At 34.2% G+C, this 14,911-nt stretch overlaps 1 protein-coding gene across 1 annotated transcript; it reads left to right on the top strand.

Moving 5' to 3' along the window:
* The first annotated feature begins 3,083 nt into the window (after positions 1–3,083).
* On the top strand, positions 3,084–3,767 carry LOC131151991 (ethylene-responsive transcription factor ERF096-like). The gene has a single exon (XM_058103533.1). It carries the CDS (start codon positions 3,182–3,184, stop codon positions 3,614–3,616), a length of 435 nt encoding a protein of 144 aa, XP_057959516.1. The 5' UTR covers positions 3,084–3,181; the 3' UTR covers positions 3,617–3,767.
* The last annotated feature ends 11,144 nt before the right edge of the window (positions 3,768–14,911 follow it).

Genomic DNA, 14,911 nt, shown 5'->3' with positions numbered 1-14,911 from the left:
AAAGTAATGAATAGGTTTTGTTTGTTTCATAGTCTGAAATATTAACTTTATTGCAACTTAAGATCATAAACTAAGAAATTGAGGACATTAATGATTGTCCTTGCTCAAGTGCATTGATGAGAGATTCTTCTTCCAATAAAATTTGCCCCAATTTTGGAATTGCGCTTACAAATATTTTGTAAAAACACTATCCTAGTATCAAAGTTAGGAGATGAAATATAGTCTTAACTTCATATCAATTGTCTTTCAAATAAAGTCTATTCTAGTTTGGAGGGTTTCTTTCTATCCTTCGGTGTGATTTCTTTTCAAACTCGTCATCATTTTCACTTCTATTTTTTTTTTTTTTTCTTACTCTTTCATGCCTATGTTCCCCACTTAATGCAATTTTTTGTTTTCGCCAAAGGGTGGCTTGGCATGTCTAGCACCTTTACAGGTTTTGGCTCCGGATGCAAATAATTGTAACTTTGAAACTCTTGAGGATTGTATGGCCAAATATTGCAAGTTAAACTTCTTTTGAATTATAAGAATCAGATGAGATCGTAGACTATGCTTGTCTAGCCATGAGTATGAGTAAGTGTCCTTAGGTACCATGCTAAAACTAAGACATCAGGGTAGACTTAATGATAAAGGACAAAACGTAGGTCAAATTAGAAGTAATAGAAATGATTGGTAACTAGGCTCAAAATTCAATGTTTTACCCAATCTCCTAGTACAAATTATACAACGTGAAAACTGCATTTGGAAAAGTTCGCACCAAACATACTTTCTTTAGCAACCTACCTACATACCTAGAGTGGGCTCAGGTTCATACATATTTTATATGGTCAAGATACTACGCTAAAGATTAGATGGATGTCTAAATCTAAAAGACCTTTCTCTTTGGTTGTAATAAGGTTGGGGTGTTAGACTTAAGAAAGGAAGGGACTTACTAGGCTCAAGATTCAAACGTGTGTTGGGTCAAAATAGTTAAGGATCACCTTTTATTTCCTTGTTCACAAGTAAATACAATTAAAATGAAATTATTTTTTATTTTATTTTATTTTCTTTATTTCTCCAAACAAAATTCTTAATCCAAGAGAAGCAGTATCAAACTCTTTTGGCTATAGAAGGAGAAGTAATTAACTAATTATTATTTATACAATAATGTTAATACATGCCGTAGATTTTCTGGATAAATTTTTGCCACAATAGGATTGAAAAATAAAATGAGATGAGAATATATGGAATGGTTATTGTGTGAGAATATAACAGTTTAACCACAAAAAAGAAAAAAAGAAAAAAAAAACTTTGTTGAAATAATAAATATATGAGAATAGTTATTTTTCTATCAAAAAGATTGAAATGACAGTCATTTTATGTCTTTTTTTTTTTTTTAAAAAAAAAAACTGTATTAATTTTGTTTTAAATGAACTATCTATATCCTTATATATATTGGAAAGAGTCACTGCGACCACATCTCAAGTTTATTACATATATTCTTATATATATTATAGTTGTTTTATTTCAACTTTATTCCATTCCCTCAAAGGCAAATTGGGGAACATGCATGCAAATTAAGCACGAGGGGATGCTCCATCAATTGGGCATTGGATAGCAGCTGATCCGTAAATTAGCAAGCATAAAATAATTATCAACGTCACTAATCAAGCAAACTGCTCTTCGTGCAACAAAATATATTCTCTCCAGTACGGAAAAGGGTAGCATCCAAACCCCAAAAGAAAAATGCTTGCCAGTGCATTTCGAGTCTTTACTTTATAGATACTCCCCGTCGCCCCTCTTCTGAGTAAAGCTTGCTAAGAGAATGTCCATGACCTGTCATCATACTTCTCGCTTTTTGCTTTTAAATTCATTCTTCTATCACACCATGCATGATTTTAAATGTTCCCCTTATCCTCCTCAAACAGACAATTAAGTTAATAGAGTAAGGCCTTTTTTCGTTTGGGCCTTGCAACATTTGTTGCTGCAGATTTTGACCAGATTGCTACGAGAAACCAGCGCTTGGTTATTGATCCGAAACATCAGTGTAAACAGATTGATTGGAGGCCAATGATCTAGGAAAACATTTTCATGATTAACTTTCTATTTGGGTCAGTTGGATAAATTATTGTCAGATGCATTTTTGGTCGCGTATAAATATTCTTCTTTTAGGGAGCTTTCTCACTTCTTTATAGCACAAATATCTACGTAATTTTGAGTTGCTCTTAGGAAGTCATTACTTGGGGATAATTCTAATTCAAATTATGAGAGCGGGTTTGACTCAAGCTACTTATTTTCTTTAAAATAAGAAGTTCCCCATGTGAATATACATTTAGTGCTTGCTTATCATTTCTCGCTACTTAATATATAGTAAGTCTCAACTTTTTTATTTAATATATTCTAGGTACATAATATTGGAAAGGATAGATTCTTTGCAACACACAGTTTTGACTTTATTCCCCTTCTCACACTACAAGAAAAAAACAAAAAAAAAACTCTATGTTAATAAACGAATGGTGACAAAACTAGATATACTCATTAGTGGGCAATAATAAGAACCCTAATCACATATTTTAATAACTTACCCGTTTCCAAAATTCAAACTCTAGACATTTGAGTAAGTGGTAAGTTTAATTTCTTCAGATATATCTATTTTTAAGTTCTCTCCCTAAAACATGATAGTTATTGTGGCCACAGTTCTTATTTGTATACAGAGGCCTCTTCCTTGTCACAAATTGCCCAATCGAACTTTTCCTCGTAAATGTTAAATTTTGGAAGTGCGCAAATTAAATTTGATTTAATCCACGTAGAAGAGTCCACTGGACAGTGAAGGGCAATTGCCCCCTCCCCCCTTCCAAAAGATGAATATATTATTTATAGGAGTCCTCGAGCAGAAGGAAAAACAAAATTTTACAGCTCTGCTACACGACAATCTCTGTTTTCTTTCCCAGCCTGCAAAGCGTGCATATGTACACAGAAAATTCTAACAAAGCCAACGTCAACGCACGTTTTAGAAAATTTTGCATCCATCAGATCTGACCTGTGTCCCTTGAAAGTTGAAATCATCCATCTATATATTCTCCAATCACATCCTCCTAGGCCCCCAAATTTAAAATATCAGGTTAGTTTTCTTTCATTTTCTCTCGCGTCCGACTAAGAAAGTAAAAGAAAAGAAAAGAAAAGAAAGGAAAAGGAAAATAATCTCATGGAAGAGGCTCGTAAAGTGAAGGACAAGCAAGGAGCTACTGGGATTGGGGCGGAGGAAGCGCGGTACCGGGGAGTCCGGAAGCGGCCGTGGGGTAAGTTCGCGGCGGAGATACGAGACCCGTCGAGGAACAGCGCGCGGATATGGCTGGGGACGTTTGACACTGCGGAGGCGGCGGCTCGCGCCTATGACCGCGCCGCCATTAAGCTGAGGGGCCAATTTGCGGTTCTGAACTTTCCACGCGAGGAGTACTCCGGTCAGAACGACATGGGCTCTTCATCAGCTGGTGAAAATTTTGGGATGGAGAGTTCGTCGACGTCGTCTGGAGGAAAGCAGAGGGGAGATGTCATTGAGTTTGAGTGTTTAGACGACAGTGTGCTGGAGGAGCTTCTGGAGGCATCGGAGGAGGAGGAGAAGAAACGAAACAAAGAATAATTAGGGTATTCGGGCTTGCTTAGCTTAGTGGTGGGAAAGATTTTCTTGTTCTTGAATTTCATTTTTTTTTTTAAATTATTACAAAAATACCACATTATTTTCAAAAATTTTCAATTAAAAAGTTAAACATTTAAACTCTCTTATATTGAAATTAAAGAATTTAAAAATAAGATAACATTTTTACAAATTATTTAAAACATTGAAATTAGAGAACAAAAATATTTCTCCACCACACAGGGATTGCTAATTTGTTAAAACTAGATATATTTTTATTTTTAATTTCATAAAAATTACAAAAATGTCATTTTATTTTCCAATTTTCTCAAAATTTGTAAGCAAAAGCTTAAAAATAAATTATTTCTAATATTTATGTTCTATACAAATCTTGAAGAATTAGATAACAAAGTGGCATCTTGTAGTTCTTTGGATAATTGAAAATGAGAAGTAAATGTTTTTTCCACATGAACATTGCATAGACTTCTAACTTTTAATAAATTAATAATAACTCAAAGAATTTAAGGCTCTTTTAATTATTGAAAATAAGATTCATTTTTTATTTTTAATTATTTTTTACAAATGCTGAAAATAAAGAGACAGTGTTATATTTTTGTAATTACTATTTAAAAATAAAAATAAAATATGAAAACTAGTTTGAAAATCGAATAGGGTCTAATTGTTCCATTTTGAGAGGATGATGGGGTTTGTGGCTTGTGTTACGGAAGCATATATGTGCATGATGATACATATACAGTCATCATACATAATTACTACGATAATAATTCATTTCAATTGCATTACGCACCTTAAATGTTCGAGTTTTTACCATAATTTTTTTATAACTTCAAAATTTTGTCTTATTTTCATATCATGTTTTCATTTTAAAGATGTTTTGGGATGAAATTATTGTTTTCTTTTTCTATTTCATTTTTTCTCTTCTTGAGAGCGCAGGGACAAGTTCATGTGGCATTCATTTTATAGATTTATTTTTTTAATAGGTGAGTAGCATGGCAAAGAAATTGGAAGAAAAAACAAAATACATAAAAAGATACACCAAGACTACCGTGTTTTCAAGGGCCCAAGTTGGAAAAGATGCATGCAATTTTCCTCAAACAATTTATGTGAGTTTGTGATTTTCATGAACCCCGATTTCATTGAATTGAAACTTGCCCTCAATATATACATAAAAAGTGACTTGAAGTCAAATCACTAATGTAAAATATAAAAATTGACTTGATTCAAATAACAAATATAGAATGAATAAGGATATTGAAAGGCTTGTGCAACTTTCTTAATCCACCCATGCTCAACCAAATTGATCTAAAAGTGTTTTGAGCAACATATAGGTCAATTGTTGAATTCAATTTACAAAAAATTCAAATATATTTTTTGGATTACAAGTTGGGTATCCAACTCTGAACTGAATTTAAATAATATAAAGGTAAAGTAATTGTTGTAAAGGGACCTAAATATATGGATCAATCAATTGAGATTATTATTTTTCATTGAGAAATTCAACATATATTTAATTTGAATAACAATTTAACATTATTATTTTCAAAGTAACATATCTAACTTTTTGTTCCACAACTTTAATTTTGCACATATTTCTTTGTGTAATTCTCCCTTAAAAAGAAAAAGAAAAAGAAAAAGAAAAAGTTAAAACTACCAACACGACTTGAGGCATCCAATAACTGAATTAATTCAAATCATATCTTTAATAGTTTGATTTAGATTGTATTTTTATCAAACCAATGAGATTATACTATCAGAATTTTCAGCCCTATCCGATTCATGAACATTCCTAATAATTAGGAAATCACATCTTAAGTTAATATTATAATTTTTCCTTTGCATTTCATTCAATTTGTGCGTAGGGACACACTTGAAACATGGGATTTGGACAAAGACAACCGTCAACCATAATATAATTAAAAATTTCTTTGAGGGAAAACTTAAAATAAATGTGTTGGCCTAACAATGCTAAATTTAGTTTTGATGATAACAAATCAAGGGTACTTAACATATTTGTTTAAGTATAGTTTTAGGGCTTAAAAATATTCTTGAGATCAAGTTCGAGTGTTTGAAGAGCTTAAATGAAGTTTGTACTTAAAGCCATGAGTAATGATGAAGTTAAAGCACATTGAATGAATGGTTAAAGCTGGACATAGCATGGAAGCTAAAGCATGAAGACTTAGAGAGCATTAGATAGTTTTATCCAATACTGATGTTTGAAGCTCTTAGGAAATATCATTGACTTAGATACCTGTTTTAAATCATGGAAAATATTTTCATAAAGTTTGAAATAAGTTTTCCAAGTTCAAAGTTAAGTTTTGAAACCAAAAATTTTGAAAAAAAAAAGAGAAGTAGCAAGCAGGACAGGCAATTGATGATTAATCGTCAGGTGACTAATGTGCTGCTGACTTTGTTAATAAACAGACAGAACTGGAGCAGGCGACTAACCTCTTAAATTCCAGTTGATTGACTCAACACTAACTTTCAAAATGCGCTAAATTTAAAAAGCTCAGGCAACTAACCCTCGGGCCTTAGTCGAATGAAGTCTATGTCTATGTTTTAACTTTTTAGCAGCATTGAAAAAGTTTCCAAAATAGATTTCTTGGTTTCAAAATTAAGAGAAAACTTGGGGAAAATGGTACAAAACTCTTGTGCACTATTTATATGTTTTATTCTCACACATTAGGGCAACTCACAACACACATACGAATTAAATCTATGAATTCTATTGCTAAAAAGCTTTCCTGAAGAATTGCTAAGTTATTGTTGAAATTCCCACACAAAATTCTGATTTGCTCTACTGAAATTCTCAATCTCTAATTAGAATACTGGTGATATTACTCTAAACTTCAACATCCTTATTGTTTTTTATTGAAGTATAATGAATCTTACTTGTACAAATCTGCTCTAATTGATAGTACTTCTTTGTATGAACACGTTTGTTCCTTGTTTCATGTTTTTGTTTGATGGTTCAGGATTGTTGAATTGTTGCCTAAGGAGATGATTATTCTCGTTAGAGAGGGATCTCCACCTTATGGAAGGCCGGTCGACTGGGGCCTTATAAAATTGCATGTGTGGTCACTTCGGTCGACTGGGCTTGAATAGCCAGTTGACTGCACCCTAACAAAAAGTGAGTTTTGGCCGACGTTTGATTTTAAAATCATTTTAAACCTTTGATGAAAATGTTGAACTTTGAGTATAAAAGATTTTTGTGAATTTTGGGTTCCTATGATCAATTTATGGTCTTGATAGAGCTTCAATTTAAATCAAGTGATCATGCATGCACAAATAAGTCCTAATTACTATTACAACTTAAAATTGTAAAGTCTTCAATCTTTGCTCTTTGTAATTTAAAAAGTATGCCATGGAATACAATCTTTTACCTGCTTTTCAAGGCTTCCGTATTGCATCATCATCTATGTTATCAACAGGATGAACCTATGCAAACACTAAGCACACAATGAGATGCCATGGTTTGTGAAAATGAAAATAGGGATCAGATTCAAAAAGTCAACATTCAGCAATATTAATGTCTAGTAAGTTCTCAAATATTCAACAAGTATTCAAAGATTATAAAATCATCCACGTAGTTTATATCTTGTTGGCTTTTTAAGTCAAATCCCTTTGTTAATGCTGACAAACCATATGTATCTTATGTGTGCATTTAGTTTGTGAACAGGTTTCCATGTCTACATGAACATAAGATACAGGAGAAATGGAAGTCAAGACAAAACTTAAAGGCCACATAAAAGCTTGGCGTATTTCATGAAGAGAAGAGCAAAAAGAAGAAAAAGACATTTATTCTTTATTGTAATTGCATTTAAATTTTTATTATTTGGTTTATAATAATGCATGCATCTGTATGATATATTTTAATGCTCATATAGAACCATAGTTTAACGGTAGGGATCCAAACCTTACCTTAGCGGGCCCAACCTAAACTCAAAACCTTTTTTCTTAAAAGCTAAAACTCACACAAAGTTTTTTTAAATAACTTAAGGTCAAAAACAGGGTTTGCAAAGACTGTCAACTGACGTTGGGTTTTTTGGGATTAATTCAAAAGCCTCGGTCGACTGAACCCTTTTAGTTCAAATCAGCTTGGTCGACCGAACCAGCCTTGAGTCAAAATTTTGACTTTCTCAATCAACCAACCCACTTTTGAACTAACCTTCCTCGGTCGACCATCCCCTGAGAATTTTACTTTTCACCTTCCTCGATTGACCAAACTTATAGTTCAAAATAGCCTTGGTCAACCGAACCTCAAAAATAGCCAACCACATCTTTACCTTAGTTGACCAAACCCATGAAGGGTTCCGAATCGCGCTAAGATGGTCAACCAAAACTACAGTTCAAATTGCCTTGGTTGAATGAACTTATTAAAGTGGTCGACCGAACCTTGTCTTTGGTCGACTAAACCTCTCGGGTTGCTCAAATTTTTAACGCAAATAAATGAGGCAAGTTTTAATTAAACATCATTAAACAATTTCAAAATGACCTCCATGTACCTAAACGATCATATTTTCATATTTTTGCAGAGTCTACATATACCCCTCTTATTTTTTTTAATTAGTAACTTTGATTAGAAAATTTTTCTCTCAAATTTTTTACTTAATAAAAGTTCCCCTAACTACTTTTTCATTACAAAAATCTTTTGTTGACCTTATAGGTCACGCCCGGTTTTGATAATGACAAATACTCATGTATTTAATAAATATCTAGCTCATGTACAGGTCTATATTAGCAGATACTTTGATGGCATGTGAAAGCTTAAGGCTTGAAGACTAGTTCATGTTTTCAGTTGTAATATATATTAAAGGGTGAAATTGGTCTGTAATAGTAATTAGGATATTTGGTTTGTAATAAGCACACACAACACATGCATGGTTTATTATGTCAGCTCAAACCAAATACAAACTAAAAGTGACTGTAGAAAGACCTTAGAGTTTACCATTCGGTTGACCGACACCGGACTTTTTTGGTGTCTTTGTTTTGGACAAAAATTACCCTAGGACACACATTTGCACCTATGTTTGTTAGGCACTTGAATAGGGTTTGTATGTTTCAAGACTAGACCGAAATGCACACTTTGTGCACTTTTGGTCGACCGGCCAAGGCAGTTCATTTTGCCCTGGTCGACCGAAACAAGCCTGGGTCAATAGTTGACCAAGGCCCTGGTCGACCAAACCAGGTAGTTTAAAAAGCCCCCGTCGATCGAAACCCCCTAGGTCAACAACTTGACCGTCTAGTTGACCGAGCCATTTTTGTACTCCAACTACCTTATCGACCGAGGGTCCTCGGGAAAAATCTCAACGGTCTGGTCGATTGAACCAGTCAGTTCGAATTGCCCTAGTCGACTGAACGTCGAAAAAATGGGAAATCGTCCACTTTCGATTGATCGAGCCCTCAGTTCAAAAATGGCTTGGTCGACCGAACCATATGAGATCTGGTCGACCGGACCTCTCGGGTTGCCCTGATTTTTACCGCGGTTAAACATTTGTTAAATAGGGTTAAAACATTTGAAACATCATTAAACTTTTTTAATAATTCCTAATAGGTCCCCAACGGTCAAAAATCATGTGGTGTCTATATATACCCCTTCATTTGGAAAAATTACGGTCTTGATTAGTATTTAAAATCCAAATACTTTCTCTCAAGAAAAACTCTCACTACTACTCCTACTCTCTCAAAAACCACTCATACTTACTCTCTTCTATTGCCAAAAGCCTTTGTAAGTTGATTGAGTGATTGTGTTGATAGGTTTGCTCTCATTCATTGATTGTTTGAATTTATTTTCTCGAGAGCATTACCTAAGTATTCTTATGGGGCTTTTCTCATAAGCCTATCCTAAGAAGACTTTGCTAAGCTTCTGAGTATTGCGTTTTCATTGCAATATCTTAGGAAGTTTTGTATTTGTTTTTGGCTTGCAAAAATATTTTCAAACCTACTCAAATATCTTGTGGAATCTTTATTGAAATATTTGTGAAAAGATATATGTGTTTGTTACATTAATCTTTGTGGCAATATTTATTCAAGTATATATCATTTGCTGAATACAAAGATTATCCTTTTTGCAATCCAAGCATATACATATTCACGTGATTGAGATATTCTACTGATTGATATTCTTGAGGCTTGCTTGATATTCTATGTGAACACGTTTTGATTTGAATATTTAGAAATACACAGATTGTTATTGATACTCTCACGTACTCACTACACTGATAGAAAATACCTTTGAGAGTTGAACTATTTAGACCACACTGAGCTTACATTTTAAATCATCTTTGGTGTATGTGATTGAGCGCATTTGGGTACAAATTTGCTTTACGTGAAAGCACATTTATATTATACCATTTGATTGTATATCTGAGTGATTCCAAGCGTGGTTTGAGGGGGCGGTAATCCAGCCCGGTAATTATTGGTGTAAAGGTTGAGGTCAGCCCTGTGCAAATTGACCTAGTTTGTATAGGTGCCGCTCCACCCGTTTAAATGAGCAAGTTATTGTGATAATCCTTGTACTGGTTAACCATGGCAGGGACGTAGGCAGTTGACCAAACCTCGATAACATATCTGTGTGTCACCCTTTCCTTACTACTTTCTAGTGCTTGTGTGATTAATTAAACTACTTTATTTAATTTATGATATATTTATATTACTTACACTAGACTGACCATAAGATTGTGAACATACTACTATTAAAGGGAATACCTAGGGGTTAAATTTTAAAAATACCAATTCAGCCCCCTCTTGGGATCACGGTAAAGCTAACAAATTGGTATCAGAGTCACGTAGCATGGACTAGTTGTTATTTTACAAAAAGATCACATATGGCTCATAGCTCTGTGACCCCTTTCCCTGAGGGATCATCTTCCACACGACCTCTTGTTTTCAGTGGTGTTAATTACACCTTCTTGAAACAGAGGATGCGCATCTACCTTCAGAATACCGATTGGAAGGTGTGGAGGATTGTCTCTAAAGGAAACTATGTTTATATGAAAACTGAGGGTGCAGCTAGGGTTCCTAAGACTAAGGATGAATATGATGATGATGATGATGATATGAAAGTTAGTCTTAATGCCACTGCCATGAATATTTTATACTGTAGTCTTCATGTAAATAAATTTAACAGGATTATGGCATGTTCTACTGCAAAAGAAATATGGGATAAGTTAGAGGTGACATATGAGGGTACTAGAGATGTGAAAGACAGTAGGATAGATATGTTGACCAGTGAGTATAAGGCCTTTAGGATGAATGTAGGTGAGTCCATTCAGAGCATATACACTAGATTCACACACATCATAAACTCACTACATACATTAGGAAAGACCTATCCCACATATGAGATGATTAGGAAGATCCTTAGAGGCTTACCTCCTGTTTGGGAAGCCAAGGCTACGACCATTGCTGAGGGTAGAGACCTTAAGGCCATGACCTTAGATGAATTGATAGGTTCCTTGATTACTTACGAATTGCCCATAAATGAAAGACTTAATGAGCATAATAGGGCTAAAAAGGTGACTACATTGAAAGCGTCTAATAACTCATCTAGTGAGTGCAGTGAGTCTAACACTGATGATGAAATGGCTATGCTAACTAGAAAGTTTAGCAGATTTAATGAAAAGGGAGAGTCCAGCAAAAGAAAAGAAAAATCAAATGCTCCTACATGCTATAACTGCAACAAGGTGGGTCACATCAAATCCGACTGCCCACTGCTAAAAAAGGAGGCTAAGAAAAAGAAGAAAGCCACAAAGCCTGGGATTTCATGGGACCAATTCAACAGCAGTGACTCAGATTCAAATCATAGTAACTCGGAGGTCGCTAATCTGTGCTTGATGGCACACGAGGATGAGGTATTGTCTTCTAGTTCATCATCTTCTTATTATTCATCTGATGATTGTGATTCTGATAGCATGCCTACATTTAGAGAATTACAGTTTGAATATATTCGTGTTTCAAAATTGTTAGGCAAAATGACCAAAGAGAATAATGATTTAAAAAAGAAATGTGAAAATTGGTCAAAATTTTTTTAATATGACAAAAACCTCTTATGCCTCTATTTTAAAAGAAAAGGATACTACTATTGTTGAGCTTGAAAGAAAATTGGAAGATAGCTCCAAAATTATCTTTAAATTCACCAAGGGCAAAGAAAATTTAGAAAAATTACTTGGTGCCTAAAGAAACTCCTTAAGTAAAGAGGGTTTAATTTTAATGGTATTGAAAATGTTAGACGACCTAATCTTTACTTAGGACATTTTACACGTGAATCAAAATCTCACACTCCTCCTAAAGAACCTAAGTGTAGATTGAAATGTTTTAAATGTAAACAGATTGGTCACGTTCAATTTGATTGTCCACTTAGGAATAAGCATGCTAGAATTAGGAAGGTATGGGTAGTTAAGGGAGATTCTACTACTAACCCCCGTGGACCTACAAAATTTGAGGACTAGCATCAGTCACGTAGCTTATTTTGCAGGTATGCCTAAGATCATCCTCCTTGAAGGATTGGTGGTACTTAGATAGTGGATGCTCATGACACATGACCGGCAACAAGGGAAAATTCACTTCAATTGTTCCCAAGGATGGAGGCTATGTGACATTTGGCGACAATGCCAAAGGACACATCATCGGGGTAGGTAAGGTTGGTAAGGATTCCTCTCCTACTATTGATAATGTTTTGTTGGTTGATGGACTAAAACATAATCTACTTAACATAAGTCAATTGTATGACATAAGGTATAAAGTATCGTTTGAAAATGACAAATGCATAGTAGAAAATAAAATGGACCACAAAGTGCTTTTTACTGCTGATAGACATGAAAATGTCTATACTACCTCACTTGATAATTTAGCTTCACAACAAGTAACATGTTTTTCTGCTATAAATGAAGCTAGTTGGTTGTGGCATAGGCGTTTAGGACATGCTAGCATGGATTTATTGTCTAAACTTGTTAGAAAAGAATCGATTAAAGGTTTGCCTAAAATGTCTTTTGTAAAGGATAAAATCTGTGATGCATGTCAAATGGGTAAGCAAACAAAATCTAGTTTTAAGAAAAAGAAATTCATATATACTAGTAGACCTTTAGAGATGCTTCACCTAGATCTATTTGGACCTAATTTTGTGTAAAGTCTTGGTGGTAAATTTTATGCTTTTGTAATTGTGGATGACTTTTCTAGATTCACATAGCTGTTTTTTCTTGCACATAAAAATGAATCATGTAAACAATTCACCAAACTTTGTAGGAGAATTCAAAATGCAAAATGACATAAAATCACTCACATAAGAAGTGATAGAGGCACGAAATTCAAAAATGAAAGCATAGAAAAATATTGTGACTTAGAGGGCATATCACATAACTTCTCTGCACCTAGGACACCTCAACAAAATGGTGTAGTAGAAAGAAAGAATAGCTCACTGCAAGAAATGGGTAAAACTATGTTGAATGAGCATAACTTACCTAAATATTTTTGGGCCGAGGCCATTAATACTGCATGCTATGTTATGAATAGGGTATTGATTAGAACCATCAATTAATGAAACCCCTTATGAATTATGGAACAACCATAAGCCTAATATTTCCTATTTTCATATGTTTGGTTGTAAATGCTTTGTGATTAGAGATAATGAGCATTTAGGAAAATTTGACTCTAAAACTGATGAAGCCATCTTCCTAGGCTATGCACTTAATAGTAAAGTATATAGGGTTTTCAATAAAAGAACTTTAACTGTAATTGAATCTCTTCATGTTGTGTTTGATGAGTCTAATCCATTTTCTAATAAAGATGATGAAGATGATATTGATATTAGAAAATGCTTAGAGAAAATGTCTATTGAAAACAATGCAAGTGAAAATCAAGAAGCAAATGAAAAATCACTTGAAGATAATGAGCATGAAAATCGAGAGTTACCGAGAGATTGAAAATACATTAGAAGTCATCCTATAGATCAAATCATAGGCGAACCATCCCGTGGTGTATCCACAAGATCCTCCTTGAGAAATATAGTGAATCATTCTGCTTTCTTATCCCAAGAAAAACCCAAAAATATCAAAGAAGCCATAGAGGATGAGTCTTTGGGTGATGTCCATGTAAGAAGAACTTAACCAATTTGAATGAAGTAAAGTGTGGACTTTAGTTCCTAGGCCTAATGAGCACACCATAATTGGAACTAAATGGGTATATAGAAATAAGAAAGATGAGAATGGGGTAGTAACTAGGAATAAAGTTAGACTAGTTGCCCAAGGGTATAACCAACAGGAAGGGATTGACTTTGATGAAACATATGCTCTTATTGCTAGATTAGAAGCCATTCGTATGCTACTTGCCTTTGCTGCTTTTAAAAATTTTAAATTGTTTCAAATGGATGTTAAAAACGCTAAATGGCTACATTAATGAAGAAGTATATGTAGAACAACCACCCAGTTTTGAAAATCATAAATATCCTAATCATGTTTATCGGTTGTCTAAAGCCTTGTATGGATTGAAACAAGCTCCTAGAGCTTGGTATAAGAGGCTTAGTGGTTTTCTACTAGAAAATGGGTTTACCCATGGCAAGACTAACACTATGCTTTTCATCAAGTCCAAAAATGATGATATGTTGCTTGTTCAAATTTATGTGGACGATATCATTTTTGGAGCAACTAATGATGAGTTGTGTAATGAGTTCGCCAAATGCATGCAAAGTGAATTTGAAATGAACATGATGGGTGAACTTAGTTTCTTCTTAGGGCTACAAATTAAGCAAGCTTATCATGGAACTTTCATATGCCAATCTAAATATATCAGGGACTTGCTAAAGAAATTTAATATGGAAGATTGCAAAATTCTTGGTACACCTATGAACTCCTCAATTAAGCTTGATAAAGATGAGCAAGGAGTCCCCATTGACATAAAATTATATCGTGGCATGATTGGAAGTCTCCTATATCTCACTGCTAGTAGGCCTCATATTATGTTTAGCGTGTGTGTGTGTGTGTGCTAGATTTCAGGCTGCCCCTAAGGAATCTCACTTAAAAGCTGTCAAATGAGTCCTTAGGTATCTAGTTGGAACCATTGAATTAGGATTGTGGTATCCTAAGCATACTACCTTTGAGATTGCTAGTTACACTGATGCTGACTTTGCCGATAGTAAGGTTGATAGAAAAAGCACTAACAACACTTGTCATTACCTAGGACAATCTCTTGTTTCTTGCTTCTCCAAGAAACAAAACTCAGTTGCCTCATCCACAGCCAAGCTGAATACATTGCAGGTGGAAGTTGTTGTGCCCAAACTCTTTGTATGAA

This window comes from Malania oleifera, chromosome 3 (genome assembly GCF_029873635.1).
Source record: "Malania oleifera isolate guangnan ecotype guangnan chromosome 3, ASM2987363v1, whole genome shotgun sequence".
Lineage (NCBI taxonomy): Eukaryota > Viridiplantae > Streptophyta > Magnoliopsida > Santalales > Ximeniaceae > Malania > Malania oleifera.
This window is presented reverse-complemented; position numbering and strand designations above follow the sequence as displayed.

What these genes read in the sequence shown, in the direction of transcription:
- LOC131151991 (XM_058103533.1), top strand. Translation starts at nt 3,182, where the DNA reads ATGGAAGAGGCTCGTAAAGTGAAGGACAAGCAAGGAGCTACTGGGATT.